Source organism: Chinchilla lanigera, unplaced genomic scaffold (genome assembly GCF_000276665.1).
Source record: "Chinchilla lanigera isolate Chin_1 unplaced genomic scaffold, ChiLan1.0 scaffold00063, whole genome shotgun sequence".
Lineage (NCBI taxonomy): Eukaryota > Metazoa > Chordata > Mammalia > Rodentia > Chinchillidae > Chinchilla > Chinchilla lanigera.
Window position 1 is genome coordinate 7,663,035 of NW_004955464.1, and position 20,746 is coordinate 7,683,780.

At 37.9% G+C, this 20,746-nt stretch overlaps 1 protein-coding gene across 4 annotated transcripts in view; it reads left to right on the forward strand.

Annotated features, from left to right (window-relative positions):
• Positions 1 to 20,746, forward strand: part of Eps15 (epidermal growth factor receptor pathway substrate 15) — a gene marked incomplete at its 5' end in the record, with an annotated part of 118,529 nt that overhangs the window by 93,465 nt on the left and 4,318 nt on the right. For 3 of the 4 annotated variants that reach the window (XM_013521700.1, XM_013521701.1, XM_005398604.2), the window contains 4 exon segments: positions 5,087 to 5,156; positions 14,490 to 14,566; positions 16,358 to 16,520; positions 18,970 to 19,154. In XM_013521700.1, the coding sequence (XP_013377154.1) occupies positions 5,087 to 5,156; positions 14,490 to 14,566; positions 16,358 to 16,520; positions 18,970 to 19,154 (495 nt within the window). 4 annotated transcript variants of the gene reach the window in all.

Below are 20,746 nucleotides of genomic sequence, written 5' to 3' on the forward strand. Positions count from 1 at the left end.
TCATGTCTGTAAGTAAAAGGATACAGAAGCAGTTGACTGGAAGGCATTTGAAACAAAATATTTTGTCTTTTAACCGTCTTTGATTAAGAATCCTTCCTTAAAAGAGAAATTAATTCTTTCTGGTGTCCTTAAATTATTTCCTTACTATATTCAGTAAAGAACTACTTGGCTAGCTATTGGTATTTTCCATTGATATAAAACTGGACAGCTCTCTCTAACTAAATATTTGTGGTTTCTACAGGCTACTAAATACTCTGTTTTCCTACAGTAGTTTGCCATGTGGACTAATTTGCCAGATTCTTCTAAAATTGACTACAATCTGAATTGTCTTCTTATCTTATTGTACCCTCTTGTTCCCCATTGTGATCATTTAAAAAATAAAAAAGCCAAATCAGCTCTTCCTAATTTAGAAATAATAAATTCCTCCCGCTCCTTTCCTCTGCTGAGATTTTTCTATCATATGTTCCACTTCTTTTTTTCCCTGTTTTCAAAAGAAATGCTATCCTTTCTATTATCTCTTGATTAATAACAAAAAACCAAATTGGCAATACAATACCAGTAGCCGCAGTTTATCTGATCTCTTCTGTGTCCATGGATGGTGCTAAGCTTTTTTTATGTATACTTCATTTAATTTATACAGTAATCCTAGAAGGTTTCATGTTATTCCCATTTTTAAGATAAATTAAATGAAGTTTAGACAGTTTAAGTATTGGTAGTATTGATTCTGTCCAGGTATGAGTCTTTTCCCTCAAAGTCTTTTCAATTCCTTTAAAAAATTTAGTCTGTGATCTCCCAAGGGCATAATTTGAACAGGGCAAAAAAACCAAAAACAGATGAAAAGCCCAGCCATTTCCTGCTGTCCTAGCTAGTACGTAAAAGCAGTGTACAGGTGCTAAGTGCTACGAGCCTACTACTACCTCCCTGCCCCTGGGTGTTCATTGCTGGTGTAGGAGAGAATTTCCATAATAAATTAGGTGACCTTGTAGGAGGATTTTAGAACATTAATTGTATAAAATTTGACCATCTAAGTTATATGAAAAGTTTATAAAATAAAATTTTTTTCCATTATGGAAACTATTTTTGCATGCTAAATTGCCCGATTATCAAGCTGAACATAAGAGTTTTGTGGCCACTTACTCCTTCATAGGCTGCGTCATCTCTTCTGTTCCTCTTGTTGTCCCAGTGGTTACACGGTTACACGGTGTACACGGTGTATGGTGAAGGAACAGAAGTTAAACTGATGTCAGTATGGGCATTCTTTGCATTCTTTTTTCTTTGTAAGGGGAAGTCAGATCTGTAGGCTGTAGCTGAAAATAAGGTATGTTTTCCTTTCCTTCAAAAATCAAGAAAAGCAGCAGTGACAATTGGGAACAATTTATGTCAGCAACTATTTCTCAAACCAGTATTTTGACTGTGATACTAGGAAACATGGAAGGCCACCTCACTATATAGATAATTTTTCTATTTATTAAATTATTATTTGGCAGAAATAATCTAAGCTAGAGTACTAGTTTTATAACACTGATATCAGCAAAATAAGTACTATCATTTCATTTCTAGAAATTTCATTAGTGCAGTATTTACTTTTCTGTTAGTTTAGGGAGTTCTCTTTTATACAATATAAATTATAGTTAGCTTTCCCCTTCTATTCAGTTAGATTTGTTTTTCTTGGAAATTTATAAATTGAGCTCTGGCAATATCCTTTGACATTCAGTTGTAGTAGCCATCTTCTTGATGGTTGGAAACAGAATGTAAAATACAGGTGTCACTGATAGCCATGATGAGAGTTGGCTATACATATTTGGAAACATTTTTCACATTCATCACTTAACTGCCTGCGTGGCTTTTAACCAACACCTTAAGAGCCTGGTGCCAGAAAAAAAATGAATTTATCTTCCTAAATATATAATTTGTTTGTGATTAAAATCTGAAGTGTAAAGTAGGAAGATAGTTCAATAGCAGGAATCTCTGGCTCAGGTAAAATCCTTACCTGTTCTTACATGTGGCATGTTCTGTCTGTCTGTCTGTCTCTCCTCTCTGTCTCTTTGTATGTTTAGTCTAAAAGAAAACATCCTAGAATTATTTTAAATAATTAGAAAATGGAAACAGCATTGTATGATGCTAAGTACTAGAAAATTTACAATTTGAAATAGGTGCATCCGTTTGGTTCCCGGTACCGGAAAAAAACCAAAAAAAAAAAAAAAAAAAAGAAATAGGTGCGTCCTGACAGAGCCATCTGATCTTTGACAGAGGGGCCAAAGATCCTCACTGGAGAAAGATTACCTCTTTAGCAAACGGTGCTGGAAAACTAGCTATCCACATGAAGAAGATTGAAGCTAGACCCATATCTCTCACCATATACTAAACTAAAATCAGAATGAATCAAAGATCTGAATGGTAGAACAAGCACTTGGGAGGCTGAGGCAGAAGGATTGTTGCGAGTTCGAAACCAGCCTGGGCTACAAAGTGAGTTCAAGGCCAGCCTGAACTGCATAGGGAAACCCTGTCTCAAAAGGATAGATAGATAGATAGATAGATAGATAGATAGATAGATAGATAGATAGATAGATAGAAACTCTGTCTCAGAAGGATAGATAGATAGATAGACAGACAGACAGACAACAAAAACAACCTGTTGGAAAATAAAATAGGTAAAACTGTTGAAGTCATAGGCATAGTCAAGGGCTTTGTGAAGAAAGCTCCACTTGCATAAGAAATAACTAGAGTCAAAAAATTGGGCTAATAAAGAAGGATATACTTGAGACATTTGTAGGAAAATGGATGCACCTTGAGCCCATACTCCTAAGTGAAATAAATCAGACACATGTGTAAATAGTGCATGGTCTCTCTGGTGTCAGAAACAGAAAGTATAAATAAGGGCCAAAATGTGTAATAAGTGTTGTGAAATAGGAAGAAATGTCCAAATGAGAGGAACAAGGCAGAGGGTGAGGGAAAGGAAGGAAGGGAAAAGTTTTTTAAAAATGAGAAAGAAGGAAATCATGGAAACAAAGCGTTTGTAAATGGGGAGGGAAGAGGGGTTGAAGGGAAGGTAGGGGAATGGGTAAAAAACAAGTTGTATCATGTACAGGTGCAGATTCTCTATGATGAATGTGATCATGTGTATGTAAAATGTACCAATAAAATCTGATTTTAAAAAATTTGGCTATATCAAATTAAAAAGGTTTTACACAGCAAAGGAAACAGTGAACAGAGTAAAGAGACAAGGTACACACTGGGAAAACATCTTGGACAGAGGGTTACTATGTAGAATATATAAGGAACTTGAAAATATCAGATCCCCAAAATAAAAGACCCATCAAAAAAATGGGCTTCTCAAATGAATGTACATGTCTCAGAAGAAGAAATGCAAAGAGCACATATACAGTGAGTGTGCAACTTCTCTAGCCATTAGAGAAATGCAAATTAAAACAACACTGAAATTCCATTTTACCCCAGAAAAAATAGCTGTCACCAGAACATCACATACAGTAATACTTGGTTCATGAACGCTTCCGTTCATGAACAATTCAGCTTGCAGACAGAAGTGCTGAGCAAAATTTTGCCTCCATTTGTGAACTCTACATTGGGTGATGACATGATTGTAGCCATCTTCCACATAGTTGTGGGACAAATTAAGTTCATGAACTGAGCCACCACTGTAATAACAGGCTGACACGGCTGTGGTGTAAAAAGAACCCTTGTACATTGCTGGTGGGAATGTATACTAGTGCAACCATTATGGAAATCAGTGTGGCGATTTCTCAAAAGACTGAAAAATAGAAATTTCATTCAACCCAGCTATTCCCCTTCTAGACATCTTTCCAAAAGAGTTAAAGACACCATATTGCCAGGCATGGTAGTGCACACCTGTAGTGTTTTAAAATTATTAGGGAGGCTGAAACAGGAGGATCGCAGTGAGTTCAAGGCCAGCCTGAATTACATAGCGAGACCCTGTTGAAAGACAGACAGACAGTCAGACATCATATTACAGCAATGCAGGCATACCAGATATACCAGCAGCATAATTCATAATAGCTAAATTTTGGAAGCAGCCTATATGTCTGTCAACAGGTGAATGGATAAACAAAGTATGCTATCTGTACATAATAGAGCACTACTTGGCTGTATAGGAGGATAAATCTGAAGTCATTTGTAGAAAAACAAATACAACTTAAGTGAAATAAATCAGACACATAAGCTTAAATACTGTATATTTTCTTTCATATGAAAAATCCAAAGTATGAATAAAGTGTAGAGCAAAATAAAAGACAGATAACAGGAAACAGGTAGATCTTTTGCAAATGAGAGGGGAACCAAGAGATGGAAGGTGGGGAGGGAGGCATGGAAAGAAGTACAAGTGCCTTCTCCCTAAGACTAGTGTAAACCTTACGTATGTAAGCGTGTAATAGTAAATAAGAAAAACATAATAAAATAGTGTCTATCCTAAATGAAACATGAGATCATGGAGTAGAGAAAGAATATTGGAGAAATTGATGAAATTCAAATAAAGGCTATAGTTTATAGTTTTGTGCTACATTCCTTTGTTTTCATAGCTGTACCATGATTTTATGAGATATTAACAATAAAGAAAACTGGATGAAGTGTTAATGGGAACTCTTTCTTATTTTTGCAACTCCTTTCTAAGTTTTAATTATTTCAGACTAAAAGTTAAAATACAAGTAGGGATGTGATGAAAAAGAAGAGAAATGACTATCACCGGGGTTTGGGTAACAATAACCTGCAGAGGAGGGATGGGATTGTGCCTGGAGAGGGGGCACCTGAGGCCTCCTGAGGTATGGCCAGCTCTGTGGGACATGATTACTTAGGTTTTCACTTGACGTTTGTTAAGACATACATATTTTATGCACCCTTTGGAATGAGTGTTATATTTCACAATTTTAAGAGATTAAAAATTGTGTGTATCATTTCTATTTAATAAGACTGCAAATTCATAGGATAAAATATTTGTTCCTAATGTTTATGTTCCTTAATTTAAAACTCATAAAGACTATTTTCTTCGAGTGACAGTGTATTCCACCTATGAAGTGTTGCCTGTCCCAGTAATGGATTTGTGTAACTTGTTCAGGTAGAAACATTGAAGCACAACGATCCTTTTGCTCCTGGTGGAACAGTTGTTATTGCAGCAAGCGATTCAGGTAACAAAATAATTTATCATTTTTACTGATAGTTAATTATTATCCTTTTCTTCATGGCTTTTCTCTCCAGATATTGTTACCCTATTAATTATACCTTTAAAATTATTACATAATCATTCAAAGTACAATCTACCAGTAATAATAGTGGCAAGTGTTTGAGTATCACTTTCTACTTTTATTATTTATTTTCTCATTTGTTACTCATATTCAAGATCTTTCTAAAATATATACCATATCCAGTATCTATAAAACCAATAAGAATTTTTTTGCTTTCTAAAAGATAATGTTTGGCACCCTCAAAGTCAGTATTCACTCAGGGATCTTGGCCTAAGTTAAAAAATTAGTGACTCCCAAGTGTTTATTTTATTTTTCTCTGTGTTATTTTAGCATCTAAGATTTGTTTTCTTTTTATAATATCTGATTTTTCAGTTATTCTTACAATCTTTTAAGTAATATTCCTATTTTAAACAGGAAATACAAACAGTTAAATTACTTGATCAAGATTATATAAATTGGTATATTCAAACCAGGTAAACCAGTTCACTAGATTCAGACTTAGGTCTGTTGGAGTCTAAAAGCTTTTTTTCAACTAGGTAACTCTGCTTCCTTCCCACTGCTCATTTAAAAATATGTAAAACAGGCAGCTAGCGTGTTGGGGAGTGGAAAATCAGAGGAAACTAAACTCAAACATTATGTTCTTGAATATCATGCTGAAAGTAGGATCCTTTGTTTTTCCAGGTTGTTCTTTCTTTTTGAGACAGGGTCTTGCTATGTAGCCCAGGCTGGCCTTGAATTCACAGCAGTCCTCCTACCTCAGCCTCCCAAGTGATTACAGGCATGCACCACCATGCCCATGGGTTAATACATTTATAATTAACTCTTTTCTCGAATTTGTAATGATCCCCTTGCTGCCTCAGCCTCCCCAAGTGCCAGAATTACAGGTGCACATCGCCAAATCCAGCTTTTATAATTAACTTTTGATTGCCCACACTAAGTGCCATGAGAATTAATTAAAGCTACAAGATTTAGCACACTTTTTTTTGGTTGTTACTGGGAATTGAACTCAGGACCTTGCACTCGCCAGGCAGGCACTTCTGCCACTGAGCTATATCCCAGGCAAAGCTGCAAGATACAGAAGGGGGACGACACACTAAGGGTAAATTGTTAAGTGACTTTGAGCCCAGATGCAGCCTTTGTGGTACACCTTGAAAGAATGGCTAGGATTGTAGCAAGCAGGTATGGAAGGAAAGAGTATGTGATGGAGGCAGGAAGTAGTGTGTTCAAGGATAAACAGACTTTTTGATTAAGAGCTAGTTTATAGATGCAGAAATAGTTATGTTACGTTAAGGCCAAGGTGGTGGATTTCAGTCTTAGTGTACAAGGTTGCTAATTTCTAATGCTTTTATCATCTTCCCTTTAAATTCCAGCTCCCTGTTCATTTCCTGTAAAAAGGTAGAACGAATCATTGCAGTGTAAAGGGGTGCTGGCAGATTTGCTGTTGTGAATCATAACAGCAGCTGCCATACACTGAGCATATATAGAATTCCAACACAGTGTGCTTAACATCTTCCTGTACTTAGTCTCTTCTTCAAAACAACTGTGGGATAGTAATTGATACGTTCATGAGGGGGCCATAATTCGTTATGTATTGGGCAACTTGAACCATTGTAGTACATGCATGTCTGTCCCATGCATGACTGTCCCACTTGGTACCAGCTGCCTGATGGGATAGTCATGCATGTACCACCAGTGATTCAAGCTGGTGGGAAGATGTTAATATTGTTTATTGTAAAGATAAAGGAAATCAAGGTATGGAAAGAAAATGTACTTTTACAAAGTTAAAGAAGTTGTAGTAGATGGATCTACACTCCAGTGAGGTCCACCTGTCTTCCTGGTCATTCTTTTTTTTTTTTTTTTGGTCTTTTTGAGACAGGGTCACGCTATCCAAGTCTCCTTTGCTGTGTTTTCCTCTTCCCCCAGTATCTTAATGTTGTGTTATTGTAGGTCTTAGTCCCTGGCCTTTTTTCTCCATTTGTTCTCCCTTGGGAAACTTGGTTGCATGACTTTAAATAGTATTTACATGCTGATTTAGACTAATAGCCACATTTTCCTGAGCTCCACACTTACATATCCAGCCACTGGTTTGCATTTCTACTTGAATGTCTTATAAGCGTATCTAACACAGTATTATCTAATACCACATACCTAATCTTCCTTCACAAATGTCTTTTTTGGAACTTTCTCCATCTTTGTTTATAGCAGTTTCTTTGTGTGATTATATGGGATTAAACCCAGCCCTTTTTCTAGTATTTGTTTGCTTGTTTGATTTTGTTTTTGGGGCAGGATCTTGCCAAATTGCTAAATGACTTTAATTGGACTTGAATTTGCAATCTTCCTGTTTCAGCTTCCCGGAGTGCTAGGATTACAGCTGTGTACCACTATGTTTTGCGAGCTTCATCTTCAATGTTTTCCAGGTTTAAAACCTTTAGAATCATCCTTAGGTTTTCTTTTTGTTTTTTGTTTTTTGTTTGCTTTGGTTTGTTTTTTTGGTTTAGTATTGGGGATTGAACCCAAGGCCTTGTGCATGCTGGATAAACACTTTATCATGAACTATACCCCAGTACCATCTGTGCTTTTTCTCTTATCCTAACCTGCCATGAAATCATAATGGCTCTCCCTTCAAGTTATATTTAATAAAAGCTTTGCCGTGGCCTATTAACATAATATTGTATCATTATCCCATCGCTTACTGTGTCTCAGTCACATGGGTCTTTTTGCTCTTGGTCAAACTATCTACATGATGATCTCTTATTGCCTCTAAGGTCTCTGCTGGAAAATTCACTGGTAGCTTTATTGAGGATCCTAATTTATGTGATTAGTCATTTTTCTCTTGCTGCTTTCAAAATGTTCTTTTCGTCTTTCAGTAGTTTTATAACAGTAGACCTTGGGTAAGTCTCTTTGGCTTTATCCTACGTAGAGTTTGTAAGCTGCTTACATATCTATCTTCCTTCAAATTTGGGAAGTTTTGGGGCATTATTTTTTCAAATAAACTCCCTGCACCCTTTCTTTATTCTGAAAATACACAAATTGGAGTGGGATGGTGCCACAAGACTTTTTCTTACTCTCAGATTTTCTTACCTCTTTAGAGTTGGAAGGGACCTTAAATGTTGTATGAGCCAGAGTTTTCCTTTTTATTTTTATTTATTTATTTATTTATTTATTTATTTTTGGTACCAGGAATCCAACTTAGGACCTTGCACTTGCCAGGCAGGTGCTTGTGCCACTGAGCTATACCCCTGGCCCCAGAGTTTTTATATTATGTTCCATAAAACTAATTCCTAGGGAGGTCTTCAGAAAGTTGGTAGGTTCTAGTTTCATGGTTCTAAAGTATCCTTAAATTTTGAAAAATTGCAATTTAATTAAATATGTGTGCTGTTTTTTGCCTTTGGACATGCTGGAAATCCAACAAAGGAGCTCATGGTAGATAACATTGTACTACTGAGCTATACTCTCAGAATACATTAATGAATTAGAGTACACCAGTGCTTTAGAGTACTATAAGCTGCTCTGAGAGTACAAGGTTCCTGTTAAGAAATGTGTATTTTATATTTACTACCTTGAATGAATTAGATTTTGCATACTGCTTTTGTTCATTCTTTCTTTCTTTCTTGTTCTTTTTCTATTTTCTTTTCTCCCTCTCCCCTCCACCCTTTCACTATGCTAGGGTAAAGAAGTTTTTCAAATGGAATAATCAAAATCAAGTACAAAGATAGGGCAAACACCTGACTTTAAATGCTTGTCTTAATCCAGATTGTTCCAATGTTTTATTGTCAGTATGACAAACATTTTAAATGTGAATGTTAAGTAAATTTAAAATTAATGGGGCTGGGGATTTAGCTCAGCGGCAAAGCGCCTGCCTGGCAAGCGCAAGGTCGTGAGTTCGGTTCCCGGTGCCGGAGAAAAACCAAAAAAAAATTAAAAAATTAAAAAAAAAATTAAAATTAATATGAAAATTCCACTTATTTTATGTACTTATTTTGCCATAGAAGGTTTCAGAGTCATTCTCTAGTCTGATTTCCTGATATTATAGAAGGAATCTGAGCCTGAGTCACATATCACTTTGTTTCTAATTCATGCCTATTGATCTTTCTACAGTTTTATTTTCCCTATCTACCTTTCTACTGGGTAAATAACAAAATTATAAAATCTTTGGAACCTAAATTTGGGGAAGAACAAGAAAATACTAGGGCCTTAGGGGAAACAGCCCAGTTAAGAAATGAAAATGACAGAGCCTTTGCCTGGCGTGGATGAGGCCCTGGCTTGATCCCAGGCACTAAAAAAAAAAAAAACAAAAAAAAAAGGAAGAAAGCATATTAGTAACAAACTTAAAAATGATCCATGAGCATACTCTTTTAGAGGTGGAAGAGGTAACTCCAGAGTCCAACTTCCCTGAGTTCTTCTAGCAACAGTAATAAAAATAATTAGGAAAGAGAGTCACCATGGATGATGACTTTGGAGATCATTAAGTTCAGCAACTTTTTGGTTCCTGTTATACTATACTTCTAAAAATTGAGGACTCTCAAAGAGCTTTCTGTTTATATAGGTAGTATCTATTAATATTTATCATATTAGAAATTAAAAGAGAATTTAAAAATACTTTATTTAAAAACAACAGCAGACTGACATGGTAACATATGCCTGTAAAACTGGGTACTCAGGAAGGTGAGATAGGATTGAGAGTTTAAGATCAGGTTGGGCAATACACTGACAGTCTGTCATTCATAAATAAATCAGTAAAGCTATTACATATTAATATAAATACCATTTGCTTTTTAAGAAAAAATAACTCAACCAAAAAGAATAGCATTTCTTCAAAGTTCTTTAATATCTGAGTTACTAAGAGACAGCTGGTTCCTCTTATCTACTTTATGAATTCAGGGGCTAGGGATTTAGCTCAGCGGCACAGCACCTGCCCAGCAAGTGCAAGGTCGTGAGTTCGATTCCTGGTACCGGAAAAAAACAAAACAAAACAAAAAAGTTACCGACTTATGAATTCAGTCTGCTGCCCTGTTTTCTTTTGGTTGAAGTGTATCAGTTAAAAAAGATCTGGTCTTATGCAGCATGTATTTACTTGGAAAAAGGGAAAAAATTGTTAAAACCTTCCCAAAGAAATTTTGGTTTCTTCTTTCTATTGTACCAAAGTTCAAAAAGTTTTAGTGTCTTCAAAGTTAGTTACAATATGAAATATAAAAGCAGGTGTGGTGGTACATACCTGTAATGTACTCAGGAGGTGTTGAATTACAAAGGCAGGAGGATTATAAACTTAAGGCCAGCCAGTGCAGTTTAGCAAGACTGTCTCAAAAATACAAAATAGCTGGGCGTGGGGGTGCACACTTGTAATCCCAGCACTCAGGAGGCTGAGGTTGGAGGATCACTGTTTGAGGCCAGCCTGGGTTACATAGTGAGTTCAAGGCCAGCCTGAACTTCAGAGCAAGACCCTGTCCCAAAAAGGAAAAAACACTACAATAAAAAGGGCTGGGTATGTAATTCAGCGCCCCCTGGGTTCAATGCTCTGTTACTACCAGAAGAAAGGGTATGAAACTGTAGCCATGAACAAAGAACAAATCTATGCTTCCCCCTACATTTGTTCTGTATTAAAACACTGTTAACAGCCCTCAACCAGTCATAGACTTCTCTGTCATTCCCTTTATCCAGTAAATTGCAGCATCTTGTTTTATTCCCAGATGGAATATCATGGTCTTTTCTTCCTCATGCATGTTTTGATTGGGCCATCATTGTGTTTTATCTAAACGGTCTCTTCACCTGCCAATCATCACCCACATCACTGCTAAAAATGCCTTTTTGAACATTAATCATATTGCTATCCACAAATCTATGTCTCTGGCCCTTTGTTCCAGATAGATAGATAGGTAAGTAATGTCACAGATACATGTCTGAAAGTAGAGTTGTCCACTCTGTAAAATGTAAAACACTGAAAATTCTTCCAGATACCCATCTCTGTTAATAGTATCACTGTTTGTTTAGTTACCCAAGCACAGCCAGACCTGCTCTCCCCAGCCCACAGTTTCTGGGGCATAGAAGAGGCTTATAAATATACTGCTGAAGAAGTGAATCTATTATTTACCTCAGACCTGCTGTACTATAAGATTTTGAATTGAGAAGGAGACAAGGAGATTGATTGGTTAGTTAATTGATTTCCTGGAAACGATTCTTTTAGTCTAAGATTATTTTTCTTACTATTTTTGTTCTTACTATTAAGTTTGCAAATCTATTTTTCCTCTATGTATGGAGGTTTGTTTGTTTTTAGTAGTAAGTTTTTCCCTACATTGTTTTCTTGAATTTTGTTACACTTGACGTAAAAACTTTTAATTATGGGGATATGAAGAAGATGAATGACTTACTAGAAATCTTGTAGGTCAGACCAAGGCATGGTGGTGAACGCCTATAATCCCAGCACTTGGGAGGCTGAGACAGGAGGATTGCTACAAGTTCAAAGTCAGCCTGGGGCTGGAGATATAGCTCAGGGGCACAGTGCCTGCCTGGCAAGTGTGAGGTTGTGAGTTTGATTCCCAGTATCAAAAGAAAGATGTTCCAAAGTCAACCTGGGCTACATAGTGAGTTCAAGGCCAGCCTGAACTACATAGTGAGACCCTGTCTCAAAAAAAAAAAAAAAAAACCATGTAGGTCAATATCTGTTAAACTTTATATGGGAAAAAGAGAAATGTATGTAGGGTTTTAGTGTATTTAGTTTGCTTTTAGTGTATTTAGTATTTAGATTTAAAATCCCAATATCAAATAACAAAAAGAGGTGACATTAAAGAAGTGCGCTAAAGTACCGGCAAGGGTTATTTAGAGTAATGAGAGTACGGATGATTTTTCAAATTATACACTGCATATTTTTCCAGCGTGTTTATGGGAGGAAAGTGCATTAATGAGGTTATGTTTGCATTGAATGCCTGGGTCTGCTGGCTTAGCCTGCATATGCACAAGGGAGAAAAAGCTACCTGCTGGCTGAGACTCCTGGAAGCAGGTGTCTCTCACATGGTCTGCACATGTTCATGCACAGTGAATCCTTCCAGTTTCTGGACAGACCTCTGCTTTACATCTGCTGTGATCAGTATCTGAGGAAGTTCTTGCCAAAGTCTGAATTCTCCAGTTTGGGAAAAGATGTTTTTTCATTCTTCTAGGATACATCATCTCAGAGTTTAGACCAGTGCTAAATAGGTCATTTATGAGGAAAGTATAGAAAACACTCCAGTAAAGTACATACTCGTATCAAAATAGCATTTTTCTTGTTACCTTCCTCCATAATACATACTTTACAATATTTCGTTTGAACCTTTCCATTGCTGAGGCAAAATACCCAACATCCGCGGCTTGAGGAAAGATTTATTTTGGCTCAGCCTGTGGTCAGGTAGCTCCAAAGCAGAGTAGCCATGGTGGAAGGGAATGGGAGAGGAGGGTTGCTCGATTCATGGCAGCCAAGAAGCAGAGCAAAAGGAAGAAGGGGACTCCAAGAACAAGAGCGCACCCTTTCAGGTGCCGCTCCATGGTGGCCCATCTCCTCTGACCAGGCCATGCCTCCTAACAGTGTGGTCTGCTGTGAAGCTGCCAGGGAGCTAATCTGTTGGAAAGTACAGTGCCCCCATGATCCAGCCACTTTTCCCAAAGGCCCACATCTGAACTCATGACACTTCGGAGGAGATTTTAAATCTGAATCATAACACTGACCTAACTCAGCTCAGTTACACCCCTATTGTGTACTTACTTGCAACCCCTTCTGTTTACATCCATGCTGTACTCATTTCTAGAAACGTAGGCACATTTAACACCTTTTTTTTATTCACACTGAGCTCCATCCCCTCTCTTTCTTTTAATGGTTATTGGAGACAAGACATTGCTAAATAACCCAGCCTAGGCTTCCAACTTGCACTCCTCTTGCCTCACCCTCCCATAGTGCTGAGATTACAGGTGTGTCCCACCATGCCTGGCTATGCTTTGCACTTTTCTTTTTTTGTGTGTTTTTTGAGCAGGGTCTCACTACGCAGTTCAGGCTGGCCTTGAGCTCACTTTGTAGCCCAGGCTGGTCTCAAACTCGCAAGATCCTCCTGCTTCAGCCTACCAAGTGCTGGGATTACAGGTGTGCACCACCATGCCTGGCCACTTTGCACATTTAAATGAGTGGTTGTGCACACTTTTCTTCTAAAAGTGATTTGATACAAGGATGAAGAGTCAAGGAAGCACAAGAATTTTTTATACCTCTTCATCTTGCCTTCTCTTTCATAGATCTTTCCCATCCTTTCTATCTTCATTTCTTTCTGCTTTCATATATCAGGCAGCACTTTCTTAAACCTTGATGTTATTGGTAGCCGTTATGCTGTGCCTGAGAAAGTAAAGCCTATCTCAGAGTAGGTCATTTCATTCCCACTGAAAATATCAACCTCCTTGGAAAGTGCGTTGTGATGGGAAGGTGACTCCATGTGCCCATGAAGCATTGGTTAAGTTGTGCGTTTTCAGTTACTGTTCCTTCTGCATGTAGCCTGCTTTCTCCTTTACCTCAGTTCATTTACTAAACCTCATTTCATATTCCAGAGACTCGTCCTGCTCTTGCAGCTAGTTAGTGACTCCCACTACAGGTTTTTCATGCCTAATACCCCATAAAACACATTTACTGCTGTGTACCTGTCTCTCAGAGACTGAGCTTTTCAAGGGTAGGACCAGCATGTTCTTATTTTGGCAAATGTTTGTTGGCTGTTTATTCTTTGTTGGACAGACTTTGTTCCCTGTTTTTAAGGACTTCACTCCTTACTACAGATGATTCTCAGTCATAGATAATCATGGTACAAATGAGAAGGCAGTTATTGCCATAGAGAATGAAGAACTCACTTCTTACTGTGGGAGTGACATCTAGGTTATTCCAGGCCTGTGGATGAGGTTGCATTTGAAATGGGCTGTGAAGAGCATGAAATGTGGAATTCATGGTATCTAGCTTTCTGTGTCTTGATGTCTTCATCAGCAATAATTTCAGTTCATAGGGGCTGTATCATTTGACATGTATTCAGGAGCCTTGAACACTTTACTTAGAAGTAAAGTAGCTCACCTGTTTTTGATCTTGAATCATTAATCAGTTGATTATGTAAAGGAATACATTTAGGGTTATCAGTATGTGCTGTCTTTACAGATACCAGTCATTAACTTGGGAGTTAATGTTTGGGGTTTTTCAGATAATGTATCTGAGTGTAGCCAATCAAAAGAGGACATGAAATTAAATTATTTATGTCCTATTTCATTGATTTTCTTTATTCATTTTAGCAACAGACCCCTTTGCTTCTGTTTTCGGAAATGAATCATTTGGAGATGGATTTGCTGACTTCAGCACATTATCAAAGGTAACCTGCATTGATTAATGGGAAGGGAAAACACATTTCCATCAAAGGGGCTCTCTCACATGTACTGCAGTAAAGCATAGCAGATGTTGACTTCAGATGGAAGTGAATGATAAGCTGTGAAGTAGACATTTCTATACATAAACAGACTATGGTGAGGGTATGGGCAAGTATAATTTTCTACTGACATTTACTCAGTGATGTCACTTCTGTTTGTTTAGGTGTGTTTCTTCCAGTTGAACTACATTTTCTCTCTCTGTACTGTTTGGGTCAGTGCTATAACATTCATTTTATCTTCTGTTGGTTACTTGATTTTGTGCTCTGAGGTTGTTAGGGTTAGTAGCAAAGTAATTAAATATGCAAAGTCCAGTACTCACTGTCCTCTCCTATTTTCCATCATAGCTCTAGTATTGATTCAGGGCAAGAGAGAAGGGTACAGGTATATGTCAAATTGTCTGTATCATTACCCTCCAAAGAACATTTGACAGTGTCTACAGACATTGTCTTTCACAACTAGGTGGACAGGGCTGCTCATGTCTACTGGATAGAGGCCAGGAATGCTGCTAAAAACCCACACTGGCCGGGTGTGGTGTGATAATGCACGCCTATAATCCTAGCGCTCGGAAGGGTGAGGCAGGAGGGTCACTGTGAGTTCGAGGCCAGCCTGGGCTACGTAGTGAATTCAGGGCCAGCCTGCACTACATAGTGAGGGCTTTCTCAAAAACAACAACAACAACAACAACAACAAAAAACCTGTGTGGCCCTCACAGCACAGTGTCATGTCAGTTCCAGTGCCAGTGTTGAGAGACAGCGTCAGCCTAAATAGATGTAAAATTGTAAAATCTGATTCATTGTAGAGGTGAACTCTTTCATTACACCACATATTTGAAAGGCAGGACCTTCAGACCTACATTAGGACTTACTATTCAATGGAATCAGTTTGGTTTTAAAACTTAGCTTTCCATTTGTCTTTTTTTTTTTGTGGGGAGGGGGTGGTTCCTTTTGAGACAGGTTCTTGCTATGCAGTTCAGACTGGCCTTGAGCTCACTTTGTAGTCCAGGCTGGTTTCAAACTTGCAACAATTCTCCTGCCTCAGCCTCCCGAATTCTGGGATTACAGGTGTACACTACCACACCCTGCTTCTGTTTGTCTTTATAGTTTGTCTAGGTGCCATTTTCTTTACATGAGTAGTAAATCTTTCCATATGTAAGTGCCTGGGAAGTGTGGAGGTTGTAATTTTTTTCTTTCATTATCATTTAATTCAGATATTCATTTGAGGAAAGGCATATAGTTTGTTAAAAATGGATCTCAGGTATTTTATAGTGAATATTGCCTGAGGTTTGACAGGCCTTCAATCTCGAGTTGGCTTGTTTTGGTGCCACTTGTTGCTCTGTATAAGTCATGATGTTAGAATACAGAATATTGTTTTAAAATTATTTGTCAGGGGCTGGGGATTTAGCTCAGCGGTACAGCACCTGCCCAGCAAATGCAAGGTCGTGAGTTCAATCCCCAGTACCGGAAAAAAAACAAAAGAAAAAACCAAAAAATAAATAAATAAATAAAATTATTTGTCAACAAGTTGTCGGAAATAAATGAATAATAAAATTATTTGTTCTCAGATGCACAGGTTAAAATATCTTTCCTTTCAAAATTGAAACAAACCTGCGTTATACTTAAGTAATTCTGTCAAATGCTGTACGATAATGTAATAGTTTGCTTTACAGTGTACATACACACACACACATGCATATATACGCATACATCCCATGTATAAACTTTTTTTTTTAAACAAAGGTCAACAATGAAGATCCTTTTAGTTCAGCTACATCTAGCTCTGTCAGCAGTGTGGTCGTTCCTAAAAATGCGTTTGAGGAAACAACGATCAAGAGTGAAGATGTACCCCCCGCACTGCCACCAAAGACTGGAACGCCAACAAGGCCTTGCCCACCGCCACCTGGTAAGAGAGTTAGCCTTTCCTAAGTCAACTCAGAGGCCTTTTCTCTTTCTGAAAAGTATCACTTAGGCCTTACTTACATACTTGAGTATTGTGGAAAGAACCTTAAACGAAACAAGCGAAACGCATAGCAGAGCTGGCTGCTGTCACTTGTTCTGACCTTAGTACAGGATTATAACCGTGTGCCTAAGGAGCCAGCATGTGCAGCCGGCACGGACTGCCTTTCGGGCAGGAGCTACCCCACCCCCAGTCCTTTCAGGGAGGCAGTAAATGGGAGAGGGGAAGTACAGATGAAACCCCTTGATTTTTGGAAGCTCATTGGTTATCATCTGAAAAACACTTTCCTGTACTCTGGTGTTTTAATTAATTTTCATAAGAGAAAGTTAAACCTAGTCCTTCAAAATGTAGTCTTCCTTAAATCTTTTGATGTGTAAAAATAACGGCTTATGGTATCCGGAATTCAGCAGTATAGTGGTCTTAAGGTATTGCCTTTCTTGAAAGAAAATGTTTTGTTTCACTCACTGAAGACTACTACTTTATTTTATAATAGTGATAGGGGGTCAGGAACATATTCTTAATAGTTTTATTCTTTGATTTTGTTATATTCAGTGTGTGCATATGTGTGTGTATTGTATGAAGGAAAAGCGTGTTTTACAGAAAGTGGCTAAAGGCAGTCCGTGAGTAGCTGTAATGCTGCTCGGCTGTCCTGTGAAAGATACCTTTGGTACACTGGCTTTTTAGTTATATATCATTCCTTGATGTATCTGATAAATTTTCAGCCCCAGCAGTTAAAGATTGTTATTTTTGCCTTTCCATAATAAACTGCCCTGTGGTGTTTCTTGGGCAGATTTTTTTTCTTTTTTCAACTTAAAGATTGTTTGTACAATTGTTAATATTCACTTACCTGTTTAAAAAAATCAGGTAAATAAGTGGGTGCTGTTATTTAAGGAAAAGGAGCCTATAGCATATATTGGTGGAAGTGAGGTTGTCAGACTATATGTAAAAGTAACTCACAAAATTTCTCATTTAAGGTTTTATACTTACATGATGCTAATCATATTATTTTGAAGTCCTAAATAAAATTCTGTACTAGGGCCAGGGATATAGCTCAGTGGCACAAGTGCCTGCCTGGCAAGCACAAGGTCCTGAGTTCGATTCCTGATACAGAAAAAAAAAAGTTTAAAATACTATACTAGCACCTTAATGAAGGTATGTATCATTATAGATAGAGCAAGGAAAAAAGAGTGTTTTTTTCTTTTGAAAGAGCACTGACTGGGAGCCTAAACATCTAAATCAGAATATCTCCCAACTTGCTCTGTGATTCTTTTAGTTCTGTTTTTGGCAGTGCTGGGGATTGAACCCAGGGCCTTGCACATGCTGGGAAAATGCTCTCCCACTGAGCTATACTCTCAGACCTTGCTCCTGTGATCTTGAGTATATATAATTTCATATGTCTAAGCCTCTGCTGCCTCAGTTGTTAGATATTAGTAGTAACTAACTCGCCAACCATCACAAGATCCATCCAGAAAGGAGATAGAAACATCTTGTAAGCTGCTATAATGATGAGAAATCTGTTACAATTGCTGTTAGCAGCTTAATGCATTTTAGGAAAAGAATATATTTGAAGATATTTTAACATCCACTTATTTCATCTTTTCTTCAAGAAGTACTAACTTTAAGACTTTAGAAGTTAGAAAGCCAGGCATGGTGGCACAGCTGAGGCAGGAAGATCACTGCAAGTTTGAGGCTAGCCTAGGCTGCATAGTGAGTCCAGGCTGGCCTGAGCTACAGAGCTAGACCCTGTCTCAAAAAAAAAAACCAAAAAAATAAGTTAGAGAACTTGCTTGAAAATAGTATTGAGTTAACGTGTGACCAACAGAACAGAACTTTGTTGTTCAGTCAAAGATTAGTTTGCCAATGATCATACGTATAGGCCTTGGACTACAGAACATTGTTCAGTCTTCATTTTGAGATAGTGTATGTGACAAAAAGTAAGCAGAGTTTTGTCAAGATGGTTTTTAATTTTATGCTACTAGGTATTATGTATGTAGATCCACAGAAAAATCAGAAGAATTTTGCTATTTTTCAAAGGTCATTACTACCACTAGTGGATGGTTATATAAGTATCAGGCTGATTTGATAACAAAAGAGGCCTTTCCTATATTTATTCTTTATTGTTTTCCTCCTGATACTGTACTACTTTAGGAGGGGGTGAGTTTAATCTTGGGACAAAAATATAATTCCTGGACATCCTTTCTTTGCTGTTTTTCATTTACTGGCACCTAGCTGAATGTGTTTGAGAGACTGTTGGGGTGTTCATTTCAGACAGTATTAAGAATGTGTCTTGAGTTTTCATCCCATCCTCCACCCACCATTCGTACTGTCCCCTGCCTGTATGTTCTGTGTGCTTGTTTGCCTTATTTACTGGTTAATTGTAATGATTTTGATCCAGGGAAAAGACCCATCAACAAATTGGATTCTTCTGATCCCTTTAAAGTGAATGATCCATTTCAGCCTTTCCCAGGCAGTGATAGCCCCAAAGAAAAAGATCCTGATATGTTTTGTGATCCATTCACTTCTACTTCTACTACTGCCAATAAAGAGGCTGACCCAAGCAATTTTGCTAACTTCAGTGCTGTAAGTACTGTGAATGGGCTGTTTGGGGGAAAATCTTTCCATTTACAGTTTGAAGAGTTTTCAAAGATTACTTTGGAATCTGCCAAATTTGTATGATTTCATCTAAATTTACCAACATACTAAAAGTGATCTTTAAATCTTCCCCCAAGCAAAATGTCTGATTGATTCTCTTTTGATAGTAGTTCTAAAATTGTTCCATTGCATAAATTATTTCAGTAGCTTTAGTTCTTGTGATACATACAAGTTGTTTTGTAAACCCTTCTCTTAGAATATAAACAGAAGTAAAATCTTGACAGTTACTATTCTTCAGATGATTATAGTTGATGGTGATTTAATGGGCCATCACAGAGTAATGCATTGTCTGCTCACTGGATGAATAATGCCAGTAAAGAGCTGTGTATTTGTAATTGTGTGTGTGTTTGTGTATAGAACTTTAATGATTTCTGGAGATCAGTCAGCAACTGCTGTGTGAGGATAGGGCCAATGGTTCTTTGAGTAGAAAGTAAAATCACTTTCTTAGCCTTTTGGTTAAGATCAAGTGACTAAAAAGTAACTCTTCTTGTTTTTTTCTTGGTGCTGGAGATTGAACTCAGTTCCTTGCCTATGCAGCATGGAAAGTTGCTATGTGCTCTACCACTGAGCTATATATCTCTAGTCCCGTGGTAGCTTTTAAAAAATGTTCCTGTGAGTGGTAGTGCATACCTACAATCCTTAGCAGTGGGGAGACTAATGGGAGAATCACGCATTCAGAGCCAGCCTGATGAACATAGTGCGTTCAGAGCTAGCGTGCTACCCAGTGAGAATCTATATCAAAATTTTAAAAAGGTGACTATGAGGGCATGGTGGCTCGTGTCTGTAATCCCAGCACCTGAAAGGCTGAGGCAAGAGGACCATAACTTTCAGCTTTTGCCTGGGCAACTTAACGGGACCCTGTCTCAAAATAAAAAACAAAAAGGGCTGGAATGTAGCTCAGTGTGAGGCCCTCAGTTCCATTCCCAATACCACCGGGGGGAAAATGTTACTGTCTACTGTGTGTGGTGGTGGCGGTATGCCTCTGTAGTCTCAACTACTTGGGAGGCCAAGGTGGGAGGATCTCTCAAGCTTAGGAGTTCAAGGCCAGTCTAGGCAACATAGCAAGAGACCCCATCTCAAAAAGAAGGTCACTGGTCACTTGAAGAAATGAACTGTTTTCTAGATCTAAGCAGTCTTTATCTGGAGGGCCCTAGTTCACTAGCTTCCCGTATTTACTCTGCATTCTTCCAAAACTGACTAAACCAGAATGGCATCAGAAACCATGGAAAGGTGCTATGATGATGGCAAGATCTTAGATGAGCCGGGCACAGTGGCACACACCTGTCATCCAAGCATTCAGAAGGCTGAGGCAGGAGGAGTGCCCCAAGTTCAAGGCCAGCCTGAGCTACACAGTGAGCCCAAAGCCAACCTGAACTGTGTAGCGAGACCCCGTCTCAAAAAAAAAAAAGTCCTAGATGTTAGAAAAGAAAATTAAAATAAAACTTGAACTGTGTAGTGAGACCCCGTCTCAAAAAAAAAAAAAAAAAAAAAAAAAAACATGCCAAATGTGGAGGTCCTTC